The sequence below is a fragment of the Pseudophryne corroboree genome, chromosome 2 (assembly GCF_028390025.1).
Source record: "Pseudophryne corroboree isolate aPseCor3 chromosome 2, aPseCor3.hap2, whole genome shotgun sequence".
NCBI classification, from domain to species: domain Eukaryota; kingdom Metazoa; phylum Chordata; class Amphibia; order Anura; family Myobatrachidae; genus Pseudophryne; species Pseudophryne corroboree.
Genome location: NC_086445.1, coordinates 375,482,243 through 375,500,104, shown reverse-complemented (window position 1 = coordinate 375,500,104; position 17,862 = coordinate 375,482,243). Strand labels below are relative to the sequence as shown.

General features: G+C 46.2%; 1 protein-coding gene across 5 annotated transcripts in view; it reads left to right on the top strand.

Moving 5' to 3' along the window:
- POGLUT2 (protein O-glucosyltransferase 2) overlaps window positions 1-12,199 on the top strand; it is a 181,386-nt gene extending 169,187 nt beyond the window's left edge. For 3 of the 5 annotated variants that reach the window (XM_063953207.1, XM_063953209.1, XM_063953208.1), the window contains one exon: window positions 9,461-9,661. In XM_063953207.1, coding sequence (XP_063809277.1) covers window positions 9,461-9,646 — 186 coding nt within the window. In that variant the 3' untranslated portion in view covers window positions 9,647-9,661. Of the gene's footprint in view, window positions 1-9,460; window positions 9,718-11,988 lie in introns of those variants that run through there. The other 2 variants (XM_063953206.1, XM_063953205.1) reach the window with 2 other exon arrangements.
- Window positions 12,200-17,862: the final 5,663 nt, after the last annotated feature.

Here is a 17,862-nt window from a genome sequence, read left to right as displayed (position 1 = left end):
TATACAGTTTCTGAATAACATTCTGACCACCTGAGTGTGTGAGGAACAGCAACTGCTGAGCATTTAGGGACGGTATCGAGATCCCAGCACTCGGGATGCTGGCAGTCAGAATACCGTCAGCAGCGTCCCGATGCTTAGGATACTGACACCTACCAGGTAACTATGCTACCCCTAATCCCTAACCTTCCTTACTCTCAGCCTGACCCTATCCCCCCCCCCCCACACACACACACACTCCCCTGCAGCCTAACCCTAACCCGCCTCCCTGCAGCCTAAACCTAACCCTCTCCCATAGCTTAACCCTGACCCTTCCCGGTGATTACTAACCCCAACCTTCCCTTACCTTGCTGCAATGCCAGCAGTACTTCGTTCGGGATCCTGATGCCAGCATTGCGACCCATGTGAGGATCCCGGAATCAGAATTCCGGCGTTGGTATTCCGACTGCCAGAATCCTGATTTGATCCCTTCTAAACGTGCATATAGTACAAAAAAATAGGAATTTAATTACCTACCGGTAAATCCTTTTCTCGTAGTCCATAGAGGATGCTGGGGTCCATTTTAGTACCATGGGGTATAGACGGTTCCGCAGGAGCCTTCGGCACTTTAAGACTTTTCAACAGTGTGAACTCCCTCTATGCCCCTCCTCCAGACCTCAGTATAGGAACTGTGCCCGAGGAGAGGGACAACTTCGAGAGAAGAATTTACATTAAACTAGTGGCGAGATTCACACCAGCTCACACCATACCAAAAACATGTCGCCTAACATGGCCTTTAACATAACCCATGCCAACGTGCATGCATAACGTAACAGCAACTGCTGTAAAACATCTTAACACATGATAACCTGTGTAAAAAGAAAAAACGTAATTCTGCAGGAAATATGAACACTGGGCGGGCGCCCAGCATCCTCTACGGACTACGAGAAAATGAATTACCGGTAGGTAATTAAAATTCTATTTTCTCTTACATCCTAGAGGATGCCGGGGTCCATTTTAGTACCATGGGGATGTACCAAAGCTCCTAGTACGGGCGGGAAAGTGCTAAAGTTCCTGAAGAACTGACTGACCAAATTGAAGGTCGTCAGCAGCCAAGGTGTCAAACCTGTAAAACTTAGCAAACGTGTTTGCCCCTGACCAAGTAGCTGCTCTGCAAATTTGCAACACCGAGACACCCCGGGCAGCCGCCCAGGAAGAACCCACTTTCCTTGTAGAGTGGGCCTTTGCCGAACTCTGTAACGACAATCCTGCCGTGGAATAAGCGTGCTGAATGGTACCTCTAATCCAGCGCGCAATAGTCTGCTTAGAAGCAGGACCCCCAATCTTGTTGGGGTCATAGAGGACAAACAAAGATTCCGTTTTCCTTATCCGAGCTGTTCCCGCAACATAAGTCCTCAACGCCCTGACGACATCCAAGGACTTTGAAACGGCTGAGGTGTCAGAAGCCACTGGCACCACCACAGGTTGGTTGATATGGAAATAAGACACAACCTTTGGAATAAAATGCTGATGTGTCCACAGTTCAGCTCTATCTTCATAAAAAATCAAATAAGGACTCTTGTGTGACAGAGCCCCTAATTCAGACACTCGTGTGCCTGAGGCCAAGGCCAACAGCATGACCACTTTCCAAGTGAGAAACTTCAACTCTACCTCTTGTAGAGGCTCAAACCAGTCCGATTTAAGGAACTGCAACACCACATTAAGATACCATGGCGCTGCAGGAGGCACAAAGGGAGGTTGGATGCGCAGAACCCCCTTCACGAACGTCTGGACCACAGGAAGGGAAGCCAACTGTTTCTGAAAGAAAATGGACAAGGCCGAAATTTGGACCTTGATAGACCCTAATCTCAAGCCAGCATCCACACCGCCTGTAGAAATAGGAGAAGACGTCCTAATTTAAACTCCACCGCAGGAGACTTCTTGGATTCACACCAAGATACATATTTTCTTCAAATACGATGGTAATGTTTGGACGTTACACCTTTCCTGGCCAGAATAAGTGTGGGAATGACCTTATTGGGTATACCCTTACGGGCTAGGATCTGGCACTCAACAGCCATGCCGTCAAACGCAGCCGCGGTAAGTCTTGATAAACAAACGGCCCCTGCTGAAGCAGGTCCTCGTGAAGAGGAAGAGGCTGGGGATCTTCCAGTAATAACTCCTGAAGATCTGGATACCAAGCCCTCCTTGGCCAGTCTGGAGCAATGAGAATTGCTCGAACCCTTGTTCTTCTGATGATCGTGAGAACTTTTGGTATTAGTGGAAGTGGAGGGAACAGATACACCGACTGAAACACCCACTGGGTCACCAGTGCTATTGCTTGTGGGTCTCTCAACCTGGAACAATATTTCTGAAGCTTCTTGTTGAGACGTGATGCCATCATATCTACTTGAAGAATGCCCTAACGATCTGCTACCTCTGCAAAGACTTCTGGGTGGAGGCCCCATTCTCCTGGATGGAGATCATGTCTTCTGAGGAAGTCTGCTTCCCAGTTGTCCACTTCCGGAATGAAAATTGCTGACAGAGCTTTTGCATGTCTTTCTACCCAGAGGAGTATCTTTGTCACCTTTGCCATTGCCGTTCTGCTTTTTGTTCCGCCCTGGCGGTTTATGTAAGCTACTGCCGTTACATTGTCTGATTGTATCTGTATGGGACGACCTTGAAGAAGGTGTGCCGCTTGATGAAGGCTGTTGTACACAGCTCTCAATTCCAGAATGTTTATGTGAAGGAGTACTTCTTGACTTGACCATCGTCCTTGGAAGCTTTCCCCTTGCGTGACTGCTCCCCAACCTCAGAGGCTTGCATCTGTGGTCACCAGGATCCAAGTCTGAATCCCGAACCTGCGTCCCTCCAGGAGGTGAGAACTTTGAAGCCACCACAAGAGTGAAACACTGGCTTTTGTTGACAGTATTATCCTCCGGTGCATGTGTAGGTGTGATCCGGACCACTTGTCCAGTAGGTCCCATTGGAACACCCTGGCGTGGAATCGGGCAAACTGTAGAGCCTCACAGGCCACTACCATCCTCTCCAGCAGGCGGATGCACCGATTAATCGATACGCGTGCTGGTTTCAAAACTTGTTTGACCATCCTCTGGATCTCCAGAGCCTTTTCCACCGGCAGGAATACTTTCTGTGCTTCCGTGTCCAATACCATTCCCAGAAATGATAACCTCATTGTGGGTTCCAATTGTGACCTTGGAAGGTCTATGATCCAACCGTGCTGTTGAAGCACCGTCAGGGAAAGTGCAATGTTCTACACTAGTTTCTCCCTGGATCTCGCTTTTATGAGGAGATCGTCCAAGTATGGGATGACTTTGACTCCTTTCTTACGAAGAAGAACTATCATCTCCACCATCACCTTGGTGAATATTCTCGGAGCTGTGGAGAGCCCGAAAGGCAATGTTTGGAACTGGTAGTGGCAGTCCTGCACCGCAAACCTCAGGTATGCCTGATGCGGCGAGTAGATGGGAACATGTAAATAAGCATCTTTGATGTCCATCGATACCAGAAATTCCTTTTCCTCTAAGCTGGAGATCACCGCTCTTAGGGATTCCATCTTGAATTTGAACCTTTTCAAATAAAGGTTCAGAGTCTTTAGGTTTAAAATCGGTCTGACCGAGCCATCCGGTTTCGGCACTACAAACATGCTTGAATAAAACCCTTTTTCCTGTTGTGACACAGGAACTAAGGAAATTACTGTGTCTTGACTTCATTTCTGTATTGCGTTCAGCACTTTTGCCCCCTTCCTGAACAGAAGCTGGTAAGGCTGATTTGAAAAATCGGCATGGGGAAGGTCCTGAAATTCCAATTTGTACCCTTGGGATACTATCTGCAATACCCAAGGATCCAGATCTGAGTGAACCCAGACCTGACTGAAAGACAGTAGACGTGCCCCCACCCGATCGTACTCCCGCAGGGGAGCCCCAGCGTCATGCTGAGGTTTTAGCAGAAGTGGCTGTTGACTTCTGCTCCTGCGAGCCTGATGGTGTTGTAGATTTTTTACCTCTTCCTCTACCTCTTCCTGCGAAGAAGGGGGTACCCTTTGCCTTTTTGGACTTGTTGGGCCGAAAGGATTGCATCATATGAGAATGAAATTCTTTCCTAGGTGGAGCAGCTGCGGAAGGCAGAAAGGCTGACTTGCCTGATGTAGTTGTTGAAATCATGGCATGCAGCTTGTCTCCAAAGAGGGCTTCTCCATTGTAAGGAAGCGCCTCAGTATTCTTTTTTGATTCCGCATCAGCATTCCATTGGCGGATCCACAGCGCACTGCGGGCTGAAATCGCCATAGCGGAGGATCTTGAACTCAGCAACCCAATATCCTTCATAGCTTGAACTAAGTAACCTGCAGCATCTTTGATATGGCCGAGAGTTAGGACTATTTCATCCCTGTCAACTGTGTCTATGTTAACAAGCAAGTTGTCAGACCATTTTTCCACAGCGTTACCTACCCACGCACAAGCAATGGTGGGCCTGAGCACCGTTCCGTTAGCCGTATATATGGAATTTACGGTCAGCTGGATCTTTTAAGGAGGCTGAACCAGGGGCAGGCAAAACTATTTTCTTAGACAGCTGAGAAACTGAGGTATCTATTATTGGGGGTATCTCCCATTTGTGCCTGTCTTCCTCAGGGAAAGGGTACGCTACACGTATCCTTCTGGGAAGGGTACATTTCTTCTCAGGGTTAGCCGAGGATTCTTCAAAGAACGCATTCAAATCCTTTGAAGGAGGAAAAGTCACAACCTGCTTTTTATTTAATTTAAAATAATCCTTTTCCTCTGGGACCAGTGTTGTTTCAGGAAGCTACAACACTTCCTTTATAGCAACTATCATACATTGTATGCTTTTGGCTAATTTGGGGTCTACCCCTCTCAAATCCCTAGTGTCGACGTCATAGTCGAATATGTGGCTGTGTCTCCTTGAATTATCTGGGCCAGAGACCTTTTCTGGGAACTGGATGGGACCCGAGTGGATTATATGGAGGGGTCAGTAAACAGTGCATCCTCCACAGACTGCCTCCAATATTTAGTCTGTTGTTCAGACTCAGAGAATTTCTTTGCAAGCATTGACATATTCTTTTGCAACATTCTCACCCACTCCGGCTCCTTCTGAGAGGGAAGGGCCACCACATTACCCTCTTCATCTAAAATGGGTTCTTCCTGGGAAGAACCCTCCCCAATGTCTGACATGTTACACACTTGCACACACACACACACACACACACACACACACACACACACACACACACACACACACACACACACACACACACACACACACACACACACACACACACACACACACACACACGGGAGCTATTGGGGACAGATCCACACTAAAGTCTGTCAGAGAGACACAGAGGGATCTGCCAGTCCACACACTGCGCCTTATTGTGAATTGTGGAAATATTACCCACTTAGAGAACATATACCAATAATAGACCTAATTATAATGAACACTCTCTGCTCCTTCTATAACACCCTGTACTTGTATCAGTGTTGTCATGAGGAGAAACAGCGTTTAGGAGCTTCACACTGGAGTTTCTGCAGGAGAAAATGGCACCGAGTGAGTGTTCTGGCAAGTCTGAGGAGAAGCCCCGCCCTTCAGCCTCAGCAATGTAATATTTATACTGGCTGGGGATGGCACATCAGCGACTGTACATGTATGTCATACTTGCCTACTCTCCCGGAATGGCCGGGAGGCTCCCGAAAATCGGGTGACCCTCCCGGCCCCCCGGAAGAGCAGGCAAGTCTCCCGATTTGCGGGGTCCCCCCTGCCTGTCCGCCCACTTAGTGTGTAAAGTGGGCGGTCCGGGCAGTCGATGACGCGATTCTTGCTGAATCGCGTCATCATAGCCACGCCCCCTGCAGTGTAATGCTGGTGATCGCGGCATTACAGAGCGGGGGCGTGGCTTAAAGGAGGTGTCACTGTGACCCCGCCCTTGCTCCACCCCGTCACACCCTTGCTCCGCCCCTGTCCCACCTCCGGCCACCCCCTCCTTTACAGCACAGCCTCCGCTGCCCGCCCGCTGAGCCGACCTGGCTGCTCTCTCCCGCAGAGAGCAGCCAGAATATCGGTAAGTATGATGTATGTACCCTTTTTGCCAGTGAGAGTAAGGTTTTAAAACATGCCCTCAGGGTGCGTCCGTCCGCCCAAATCCCCCCCCGCGCTGTGCACCCTTGTGCTGAGAGACATGGCGCGCGCTACGCATGTACCTGTATGCCGCCAATGATAACCGGAGGATCCCCTCTCTGCAAGACTCCGGTAATATACTCACCAGCCTTCTGACTTCTGGCTCTGTTAGGGGGTCGCGGCAGTGCTGTGGGAGTGAAAGCTGGCCAGGCTTGGACTGTGTTCAGTACCCTTCAGGAGCTAATGGTGTCCTGTCAGTGGAAGCAGAACCATTAACTAATTGAGAAGTTGGTTCCTACTTCCCCCCCTAAGTCCCACGAAACAGGGAAGCTGTTGCCAGCAGCTTCCCTGTAAAATAAAAAAAAACTAAGAAAGTCTTTTTCCAGCAAAGCTCTGTAGAGCTCCACTAGTGTGCATCCAGTCTCCTGGGCACATTTTCTAAACTGAGGTCGGGAGGAGGGGCATAGAGGGAGGAGCCAGTTCACACTGTTGAAAAGTCTTAAAGTGCCGAAGGCTCCTGCGGAACCGTCTATACCCCATGGTACTAAAATGGACCCCAGCATCCTCTAGGACGTAAGAGAAAATAACTTTGGGCACATGAAATAAATATATTTATGGAATACATTCTGGGTTAAGTGCCCGAAATGTATGTGTTACCCTGCATGATAAGCCCCAGAAGAGGGTGCAGTTAATGCTTATTTTTCCTTGCGTGTCCTAAGGTTGCTTCTGCTGGACTTTGACAGAATGTTTATTCCTTTGAAGGAGGTATTTGTTGACTTGCACATCCATGCTTGATCCTTGAAAAAGACAGCACAGTTAAGGTGAAACACACCACATGGACGCAGCAAACCGTCTTTATAGGAGTAAACACTGACCAAGTCCAGCCGAGCACGCAATGGCACTCCGCCCCCTCTAGCGTCCTAAGAATGGAGATGAGTTTACCACCAAGTGACCTCTCATGGCTTATTACAACTGACTTTTATGAGCAGCCACCTAAGACCTCTCTAAAGCTGGGTACACACTGAGTGATATGCTGCCTGATCTGGCAGATTGGAACGACGTATTGCTCACATTGGCGCGTATCGGGCAGGGTGTATGCCCGATATATGCTGGTGTCCATGGTTGCTAGCAGCATCGTCAGGTTTGATGTGCTGTAGTATGCTAATGAAGGATGGAACATTATAGTTCCTGCCTTCATTAACATAATTCCAGTGTGTACAGGCAATCTGGGCTGATGGGCATGGAGTCCGATGTCGAAATTAATGCCTGTCACTCAAGTACCCAGCTTAAGACCAACTGCCACCTTGGTAGCAACAGCCGTTTTCACTGTCAAAACTGTTTTTTTCCCCACAGGATTTTGCCCCTCTGTACCTCACCCCCCCCCCCCCCCCCATCCTTAACCCCCCCCTTCCCCCCCCCCCTCTCACACACACTGTATGTTTCATGTTTTATTTCCTATGTTTATGCACTGCGCTATTTGTATTTGTTATATGTCATTTTGTTTGTAGTAATAGTCTGATTTTCTGCGCATCACTGATTGCAATATTGCATCACAAGCTGCTGTCGATACCTACTACAAGCATCATATACCAGCAATCCCTAATGTTTTTGTTCTTTGTTTTGTGTGTGTTATCAGTATATGACAGTCACCCGCTACCTCATTATGCAGGTGGGGCAGATATAACATGTGTAGAGAGACTTAGACTTGGGTGGGTTATTGTTTCTGTGCAGGGTAAATACTGGCTGCTTTATTTTTACACTGCAATGTAGATTTCAGTTTGAACTCATCACACCCAAATCTTACTCTCTCTGCACATGTTATATCTGCCCCCCCCCCCCCCCCCCCCTGCAGTGCACATGGTTTTGCCCAACTGCTAACAAATTTGCTGCTGCGATCAGATCTGAATTAGGCCCATAGTTGTTAAAGTTGAAAAGAGACAGTTTGTCCATCGAGTTCAACCTATATTTAATCTAATTATAGAGGTCGTATCCCTGGATTTCTTTTTCAGCTAAAAATTCGTCCAACCCTTAGTTCTTAGTTTTTTTATTTTTAATAAATTTGCAAAAATCTCAAAAAAACTTTTTTCACGTTGTCATTATGGGGTATTGTGTGTAGAATTTTGAGGACAAAAATGAATTTATTCCATTTTGGAATAAGGCTGTAACATAACAAAATGTGGAGAAAGTGAAGTGCTGTGAATACTTTCCTGGATGCACTATATGTCTTTTTTATAGTGACGTGCCCATTACTGCACACAGTATTTCAAAAGTGTCGGTACCAATGATTTATAAATTATATAGTGGCAGGATTACACTTTCTTCCCTTGTCTCCATCCCCCGTTTTATGCATGCTAATACCTTATTAGCCTTTACTACTACATACTCACACTGGGCACTATTACCAAGTCTATTGTCGATGAGTAACCCCCAAATCGTTCTCCATGATACGCCTACAATTTCCCCATTAAATTTGTAAATTACATGTTACATTTCTCTATATTAAACCTCATACTCCACTTTTCAGCCCAAACTTCCAATTTGATTAAGACATTCTGTAGACAGTCAACATCTCTATATGTTTTTATTATTTTACACAGTTTAGTGTCATCTGCGAAAATGGACACTTTGCTCTCAAATTCGTCTCCCAGGTCATTTATAAATATGTTAAATAGAAGAGGCCCTAGTACAGAACCTTGAGGTACACGACTTAATACTTTAGCCCAGTTGGAATACTTACCATTGACCAAACTCTCTGTTCTCTATTTCCAACCAAATTGTGTTTCCGAGACCAAGCTCTCTTAGTTTATGTATCAACCTCATGTGCGGTACTTCCAGCATCTGTTACCACACCCTCTTGCAAGGTATACACTCTCATCACACATACACATTAGATGCAGCTCTGAGGTTCTTGCTTATTAAGCAAACAATTTCTAGTATATGCGAGTATACCTGGAAATAAAGCTGATTCTGATTATTATCATAATGGTAAAATACATGGTGCAAAGGATCCATATAGCTGCTGCTGATCATCATCATACGCATGGAACTTTCTAGTGTATACAAAAATACTTTTCTTCCTATTGAAACACTCCTTTTATATCCCCACTTGTGTGACATCATCCCTTCCACTCTCCGCTCTGTCCTCAGTCTATGCTTTTCTCACTGTACAACTAATTAATTCAAGTAAAAGCCGATTGGTTTCCACTCGTCTACTCTTTACATTGCATGATACATCTTGCCCTATGTCCTTTTCTTTCCCGATCTGTTACTAAAATTCTTATCAACTCTCTTACCATCTGCTGCTTTACCAATGCAATCTGACAATTCCCCACAGCTGCCTGTTCCTGCTTCTTCAAAGAATCCCAGTGCCACAGCAAGACTGACTTTCCTTCTCACTGCTGCCTTACTACTTTGTAAATACCTACACTGGCTCCCATGTCCTCCAGGATCCAAATGTAATTGCTCACCCACACTGGGCAATATTTTAAACTATATTGCTCATTTTCACAATTCTGAGTGATAGCTTTTGTAATATCGCCCAGTGAGTATGCACTATATTGTTAACGATGCGTGCTCCCGACGGTCGTTAACGATATTGCCGTCACCTGTGCATGCAGCTCGATTTGGATTATATTGTCAAAAACTGCATGTTTGGGCAGGCTGCGGCATGACATCACTGAACGATATTGTTATCGGTATCGTTCAGTGTGTACGCACTATATCGGCTGTCCGGCAGTCAAGGGAAAACACTAGACGATATTGCTCACGGAGCGAATCGTCTAGTGTGTACCTACCTTTAGCTACAAATCTCTCAACACCACCACTCGGTCATACATCTCAAATCACCCACTTAAATCTACTTCTTACCTGAGCCACACTGTATATGTGATACCCACCTGCTACTCCTGCAAGACTTCTCCTGAGCCATTACCCACTTATGAAATTCCTCACCATGCCTGATCAGACTCTCCGACAGCCTTCAAATCTTTTAATGTCGCTGTGCTATGAATATCCTGTCCACCTCACTGTCCTCCAAGCAAACCCCCCACCAACACACGTAAAAGGTAAGCAAGTTCTAAAGGTGCATACACACGGTGAGATTGACTACAGTATGTGCCAGTTATGACTTCGCAATTTCCCTTAAACTCCCCGGAGCCCAGAACCACCAATATTGACTATATTTACTTGAGATTTTGACTGTGATATTTTGACTATACTAGAGTATGTACTAGATTGTACACTATATAGTAAAAATTGTCTTTTCTGCACAGTCTATCTTTTCTTGCGATACCGACTCCATGGGAGCGCGCATCAGTATCACAAGCTGTGTACACACGGTGCGATTTGCTCTAACTTTCCTTACGATTTTGACTATATAGTCAAAATCGTAAGGTTACATTGCACCATGTGTATACACCTTTACACAAATCGCCTGGATTGGTTACTGCTATAACTGTTTACAAACAATAATTTAGTCCTTCTTTAGTCTGTCAATCTGTAATAGTGGAATATAGCTCAAATCTACAGGTATAGCCATGCTAATCTTTGCTGTGATGAGGCATGCTGCAACACTGTTTGCTGCATGGCATGCCAGGCTCTGAATATTCACAGCCTGCGATCGCTCCATTAATTCCTAATAGAATTAATGAAGAGATCCCAGGCTGCAAATAGTCATGCCCGTCTTTTCGTATGGGCTCAGTGGGCAGTTGCCTAGGCTGATAGCTGAAGGTCTCCTTTTTCCAGGGGTATCACATTTTTGAAAATCGGCCCTGGGGGACCGGAGATATCCAACTTCAAAGCAGTGGTCCCCATCCGAGCCTATTAATTGCTCTTCCCAGCCAGATATCTCAGGTTCTGTCTGACTTAGCGTTTTTCTGAGGGTACACTCCAAACACTGGGACTCTCCCCTTTTGGTGGTCACTGGCAGCTTGTCACTACTGTGCCCAGAACCAGAGATATCAGCTTTCCAGCAGCTGGTCCCTGCTCCAGCTCCACACGCAGTGTATTGCTCTGGCTCCTGAATTCTGATCTCCAAGTCTGCATCAGCTCCTGAAAGGTGGCACTCTCTAGTTTTTGTATCCCATTTGAAGCTAAGAAATCTATTTCCAGGAACTGGAGATATCTGCAGTCAAGCAAGCTGCCCTCCCACAGGAAAATGATAAATATTAAGCCAACTCCACTATCCACCCCTGCGTATTAAACACCCCCTACCAACCTGGAAGTCATGTACCGGGTCCGCTTCATTCAGCCCAATGCCCCTTTCCACGGTTTAGTGTTCTCCCCCCCCTCTGTCCCCGCCCCATCTCCCGCAATCTGTGCAGTATAGGAGTAATCACCAGAAATTACTGCTCAGGGTCCTACATACTGAGCGGAAGATAGAACACCCCCTACCTACACTGCCGTTAAGGGCCTAAACTGCTGTTAAGATGGCCTGCAAATAGTCATAGCCCGGCACGCCATGTAGCATGCCACAATGCAGCACGGCGCATAGCAGACAGATGGGCATGGCTACATCTGTATGTCATGAAAGACAAATTGTTTCATTAAGCAAAATGATAGACCCTTCTGTCACAGAGAATCACTATAGCAAATGTTGAGCAATGCTGGCAGCCACAGCGGCACCTGAGGTGGCCAGATAGCCGTGTCAGTACTGCTTGCTGTTAAAGCACAAATGCAAAAATCTGCAAATAGGCACACACATTATATCTATCTATCTATCTATCTATCTATCTATCTATCTATCTATATATATATATATATATATATATATCTATCGGTAAACATTAACTTTTTGTGAGTATCCTAAAAAGTACTCAAATGAAAATGACAGTTTATTTTTAATTCCCTTTTTATATCCTGCAGGTCAAAGATGAGCTGTGATATTGGATATTGGTGCTATGGTCTTATAGAAGATGATCTCTTCACTGCACAGGATTAAAAGGGGTATATGGGGTTTATATTATAATATAATCATTATACACTTTAATATTTTTATGTATATGTTCCACTCAAAATAATACCAACTTGCTGTTCCATTTCTGTAATAAAAATACATGGTCTTTTGTACATTTAATTCCGTGTCGGTGTGCTTTCTCAGTGAATGATGGGATTATCTTCTTTTCAAAAGGAAATATAAAAAATATGCTCTAAAAAATTAAATACAGTATATTTCATTCTAAATAATTATAGGAATGTACAAGGCTCCTCATTGTTATTGTTTTCATTAACACATGATTTCAAATATTCTATCTATTCTATATATATATATCTCTCTGTTAAAGCTGATTAAGACTTCGACACATCATATGTGATTGGCAGGATGCATCAATAATAAAATGCAGTAAGCCCACCGAAAAGTCCAGTTTTCAGAGGCCTGCTGCAATACATTTGTTTCCTCGTATGTGTTAAAGTGATCCGCAGCACATATCGGCGATATCCGCTGTGGACTGACAGCACTGCATTCCCCATGGAATTCTATGGGTCTGCGATGTACCCGTATGCCGCAAGCTCCGGAAAGCGTGGTCTAGCGGGTATTCTGGTTCTTCTGTTTGCTAGGTAGTATCATCTATAGATGGCGTTGCCTATGGTGCGTTTTTTTTTAATGATGCTTCCCAGGAAAGGGATCCTTTCCCCCCGCAGCTTGTGTATGTGCAGGATGATGGCTGCTTAGGCGCAATAGGACTAACGGCATTATTAAACACTGGTATGCATCAATAGGGGGCAGGATGTGGATACATCCTGTCCATCATATCAATGGCACAGCAAAATAAATACGATAACATTACTACCATAAACCTACAAATAAGGTTTACATTATCTAAATTGATATATTTTGTACAAAGAGTCTATGCAACCTTTTTAAGGTGAGAAGTACTTGACGGGAGTAGCTTTCAGAGACGCTCAACTTCCAGCCAAGCCAACTCATTAATTGTGAGGGACAAAGCTGAATTTGTTAGGTTAGAGGAAGCGGAATCATGAGTGACTACACTAAAATGAATGAGCTGGCAAACAAAACAAGACCAGAGAAATTGAAATCCAAACTTGCAGGTCTCTAAGTGCACTTTCTGCTAAAGGACAATTCATTTACAACCGTCACTTGTCGTTCTTAGCTGGTACTGCAGAGCATTTTCACAAATGGTAACACAGACAAATTATGATTCATAAATGTGCAGAAACATGTATGCTTATCTGAATCTATGCATTTAAGTAACGGAAATAAACAATCAACACAAAGGGTGGGATGCATGACTCATCACACTCAAAGTACAGCCCTCCCAGTAAAATCTGTCCTTTACGATAGGATTTCCAGGTTTAGGACCCAGGAGCCCTTTTGCGCATGTGCTGAGTGCTGTGGGGAGTACTGGGAGGGATCGAATTTGATTCCTCTTGGGGAAATGTGACTAGAAGCCAATTGGCTTCTATAGGGGATCACCATCTAAAGATGGCGTTGCCCACCGCATCCAAGCTCCGGAATGCATCACTTGGTGCATATGCAGTAAACAGCCAATCCTCTGGAAACAGCATTTTCTGAGGTTTGATCACAAAATGACTATAAGTACAATCTAGCTGCCAATTTACTACTGTTAGTGAGTGCTGGTGCAAATGGTAATACCTTATCCACAAGTATCCTTAAGTTACTGATTCATACTGATAGATAGGCACATGAAATGTAGAAGTTAACTACCTAGAGCAGGGGTGGCCACACCGGTCCTCGAGATCTACCAACAGTTCACATTTTCCAGACCACCTAGCTGGTGCACAGGTGTAGTCATTACTAATTAAGATGTGCTGCATTCATTCCTAACTGACAATTCTACAGATCTCCAGAAGGCCTGGAAAACATGAACTGTTGGTAGATCTCGAGGATTGGTTTGGCCAGCCCTGACCTAGAGGAGTACTGGAGGAAAATGTAAAGCATTCAATATAACCCCTGATGTCAGTAGTGCTATTCATTAGCCATGGCAAAAATTGGATCAACTGTGATAAGGAGCCAATGATCTAATGCAGGCCTGGCCAACCTGTGGCTCTCCAGCTGTTGTGAAACTACAATTCCCAGCATGCTTTGCCACAGTTTTGCTATTAGGGAATACTAAAACTGTGGAAGAGCATGCTGGAATGTGTAGTTTCACAACAGCTGGAGAGCCACAGGTTGGCCAGGCCTAATGCTAAGATGCAGTGACCAACACTCGTGGAATGGTAGTAAATGGACAACCACACTCAGTGGTCGTGTTACTAGGTACAACTGCACATTAATGCAAATATCTAATCAGCCAATCATGTGGCAGCAACTCTATGCATAAACGTTTAGCTAGTCTACCCAGGGCTGTACCATCCATGCTGTATAGGGTAAATTATTGTAAACTTAGAATGTACAAAGAGAGGTCATTTAAATTAGATGGAGATGGGACAATGCACTTAGTTTTCCTTAGGTGAAACTGAGGAGGATGAGACTGTGCACAAACAGTTACAGGAGGTTAATACCGTTTTCAGATTGCAAATGCCGGATCACACTCGGGAATCGGAAACGGATCCTTCCCCGGTGTGACACGACATTGGACCCTGAGAACTGGCTTCACGACCTTGGCGGCATCGGGGCCAGGTGCGGCGTCGGCATTGGAAGATGAGACCATCTCCACGCCACCTCTCCCTATTCTGTGAACGGGTAGCATGTCTCATCGACCCGGGTAACCTGTTCACACTGCACCTGATCTGAGAATAACCCTTCTTTATTCCTGGGTTTAATTACCAAGTCAGGCGACCCGGGAATTCGGGAGTGACCCTTTCACACCGCACAGCGACCCGCGATGACCCGGCAATACACTGGGTCGATACCGTGTTATTTGTGCGGTCTGAAAGGGGTATGAGGGTGTCGGGAAGAAAGTATGGTAAAGTGAGAGATAGGGGAGGTGTACGAGTATAGGGAGAAGAAAGGGGGGAGTACCAGAGGCAAGATTTGAGGCTTTGTAGTATATTCCATGCCTGGCCAACCTGTGGCTCTCCAGCTGTTGTGCAACTACAAGTCCCAGCATGCCCTGTCACAGTTTTGCTATTAGGGAATTCTAAAACTGTGGCAGGGCATGCTGGGACTTGTAGTTTCACAACAGCTGGAGATCCACATGTTGGCCAGGCCTGATATATGCAAACTATAGATAATGTAAGTAGGGCATGACCTGAGTGTAGAGAGGGAGGTGTGACCTGAAGCAGAATCAATAAACAGGGGGCATTACCTTGTGGAATCTATTCACTCCAAGCAACATGAAAGCAATGTGCAGCAACCAGTGCTATGCACAGTAATGCTTTGTAAGGAGAAGAGATCTTCTAAAACACTAGTCATATTCCTCCATGACCTGGTCATACCAGGCCCCCTAGGGGTTGGCAGGCTGAGCCAGGTGGTGCCCTCTCTCAACTAGTACTCAATTACTGTATTCATGTTATAATATTTTCTTATGACTTACTGGATGTGTAGGTGATTCATGTAAATTTGTGTTACAATAAAAGTTATAGCACTGATGGTGCAATGGTTAGCATTACTGCCTCACAGCACTGAGGTTGTGGGTTCATTTTCCACCACGGCCCTAACTGTGGGGAGTTTATACTGTATATTCTCCCTGTGCATGCAAAACTATACTGGTAGATTCGTTAGCTGTGGTAGGGACTGATGTGAGTGGCTAAATATTATCTGCAAAGCACTGTGGAATATGTGTGCGCTATATAAATAACTGGTAATAAATTGTGTATTATAAATGTTTTACAAGAGGGGTCTTTACCAGACCAATTATATTATAGCTTGTAGCATTAGAACATCAATTTTTGCATATTTAAAAAGGAGCCAGTTAAGCCAAAACAGTTAAGAACCCCCATCCATCTCCTGTGGATACTTGCTTTGCAGTGTCCTGGAATATTACCTGTAGCGCAGTATTTCCCAAATCCAGTCTTCAGGGACTCTTGACAGTGCAAGCATTTCAGGTCACATAGTTGGCGCGCCTTGGTATCAGGTATCCGATGGTTGGGATGCCGGCTGTCAAAATACAGACAGCAGCATCCTGATGGTAACAATACCGACAAGGGCACATTTAGGGGTCTATTCATGCAGCAGTGAAAAGCCCTGTTTTGCGTTAAACAGGGCTTTTCTCTGCTTACCGCAATTCACAGAGCCGGTTACCGTGGAGAAGTCTCTGACTTCTCCAGCGGTACCCCCGCTCTGTGCCTGAATCGCATCACCATACCTTTGTATGGTGAGTGCAATTCATGAAGGTGCGGAAAGCTCTGCTTTCCGCTTCTCCATGGAGTTCAGGTTCGCCATCTGAGGACGGCGTAACCTGAACTGTAGTGCGGAGACGTCAGGGAAGCTCAATGCTTCCCTGATCGCTGCTCTGCACCTCGCGCTGGCTCCGCCCCCCGACCTCCCAGCAACCACTGCGGCCGGCCGGGAGGTCAACACCCTGCGCATGCGCAAAGGGACCCGCCGCTGGAGTCCGCGCATCGCCGGGAGGGATCTCTGGAGAAGACCTCACCGCAGGAGCCCCAGACACCGCAGCGCATCGTCGGAAGGGTGAGTATACATGAATTGCTACTTATCACAGCTATACATCGCATCGAAGAGATGCGATGTATAGTGATAAGTAGCAATTATGTTTTCGTTTTCTACATGAATAGACCCCTTAGCATGGTAAGCCTAATCGTTAAACCCCCCCCCCCAACCTTAAACACCTTGCCCACGGCCTGACCCTAACCCCGCCCCTCCCCCATCTCCGCAGCCTAACCCTGCACGATGGTGCCTAAACCTAACCATCCCACGCGCAGCCTAAACATAATCCTCCCTCCCCTGCAGCCTAACCCTAACGTTCTCAGGGGGTGCCTAACCGTCCCTCCCAGTAGCCTAAACCTAAGTGATTTATGGGAGGGTGCTGTAGCACATCCAAGCCAGGACAGATCAGGAGGGGTGTGCGATCGCTACTCCCCCCCCCCCCCACACACACAGTGGATGCTGCAGCTGCTGCCCGGCCTCCTTGCAGTCGCTGCAGCACAGGTTGTGAGCTGACAGGTAAGGGGGATAATTTGTACCTGCTCCCCCCATCTCTGCGCCACTGATTGTTGTGATTATTAATACAAAGGCCCCCTTAGTTCTAACAGGAATGTTTGATCTGCACCCTTAAATTACTCAAATGTATGCAGTTATACTAAAATGCTGTGATTGAAAGCACTTTTAGTTGGTAGCCAAAATATCCCTGTATACAAGGAGTATGTTTTTTGGTGGGGAAACTAAACTTCAGTCATATAAATTTCTCTGACGTCCTAGTGGATGCTGGGAACTCCGAAAGGACCATGGGGAATAGCGGGCTCCGAAGGAGGCTGGGCACTCTAGAAAGATTTATGACTACCTGGTGTGCACTGGCTCCTCCCACTATGACCCTCCTCCAAGCCTCAGTTAGATCTTGTGCCCGGCCGAGGTTGGATGCACACTAGGGGCTCTCCTGAGCCTCTAGAAAGAAAGTATAGAATTAGGTTTTTTATTTTCAGTGAGACCTGCTGGCAACAGGCTCACTGCAGCGAGGGACTAAGGGGAGAAGAAGCGAACTCGCCTGCTTGCAGCCGGATTGGGCTTCTTAGGCTACTGGACACCATTAGCTCCAGAGGGATCGACCGCAGGCCCAGTCCTTGGTGTTCGGTCCCGGAGCCGCGCCGCCGTCCCCCTTACAGAGCCAGAAGCAAGAAGAGGTCCGGAAAATCGGCGGC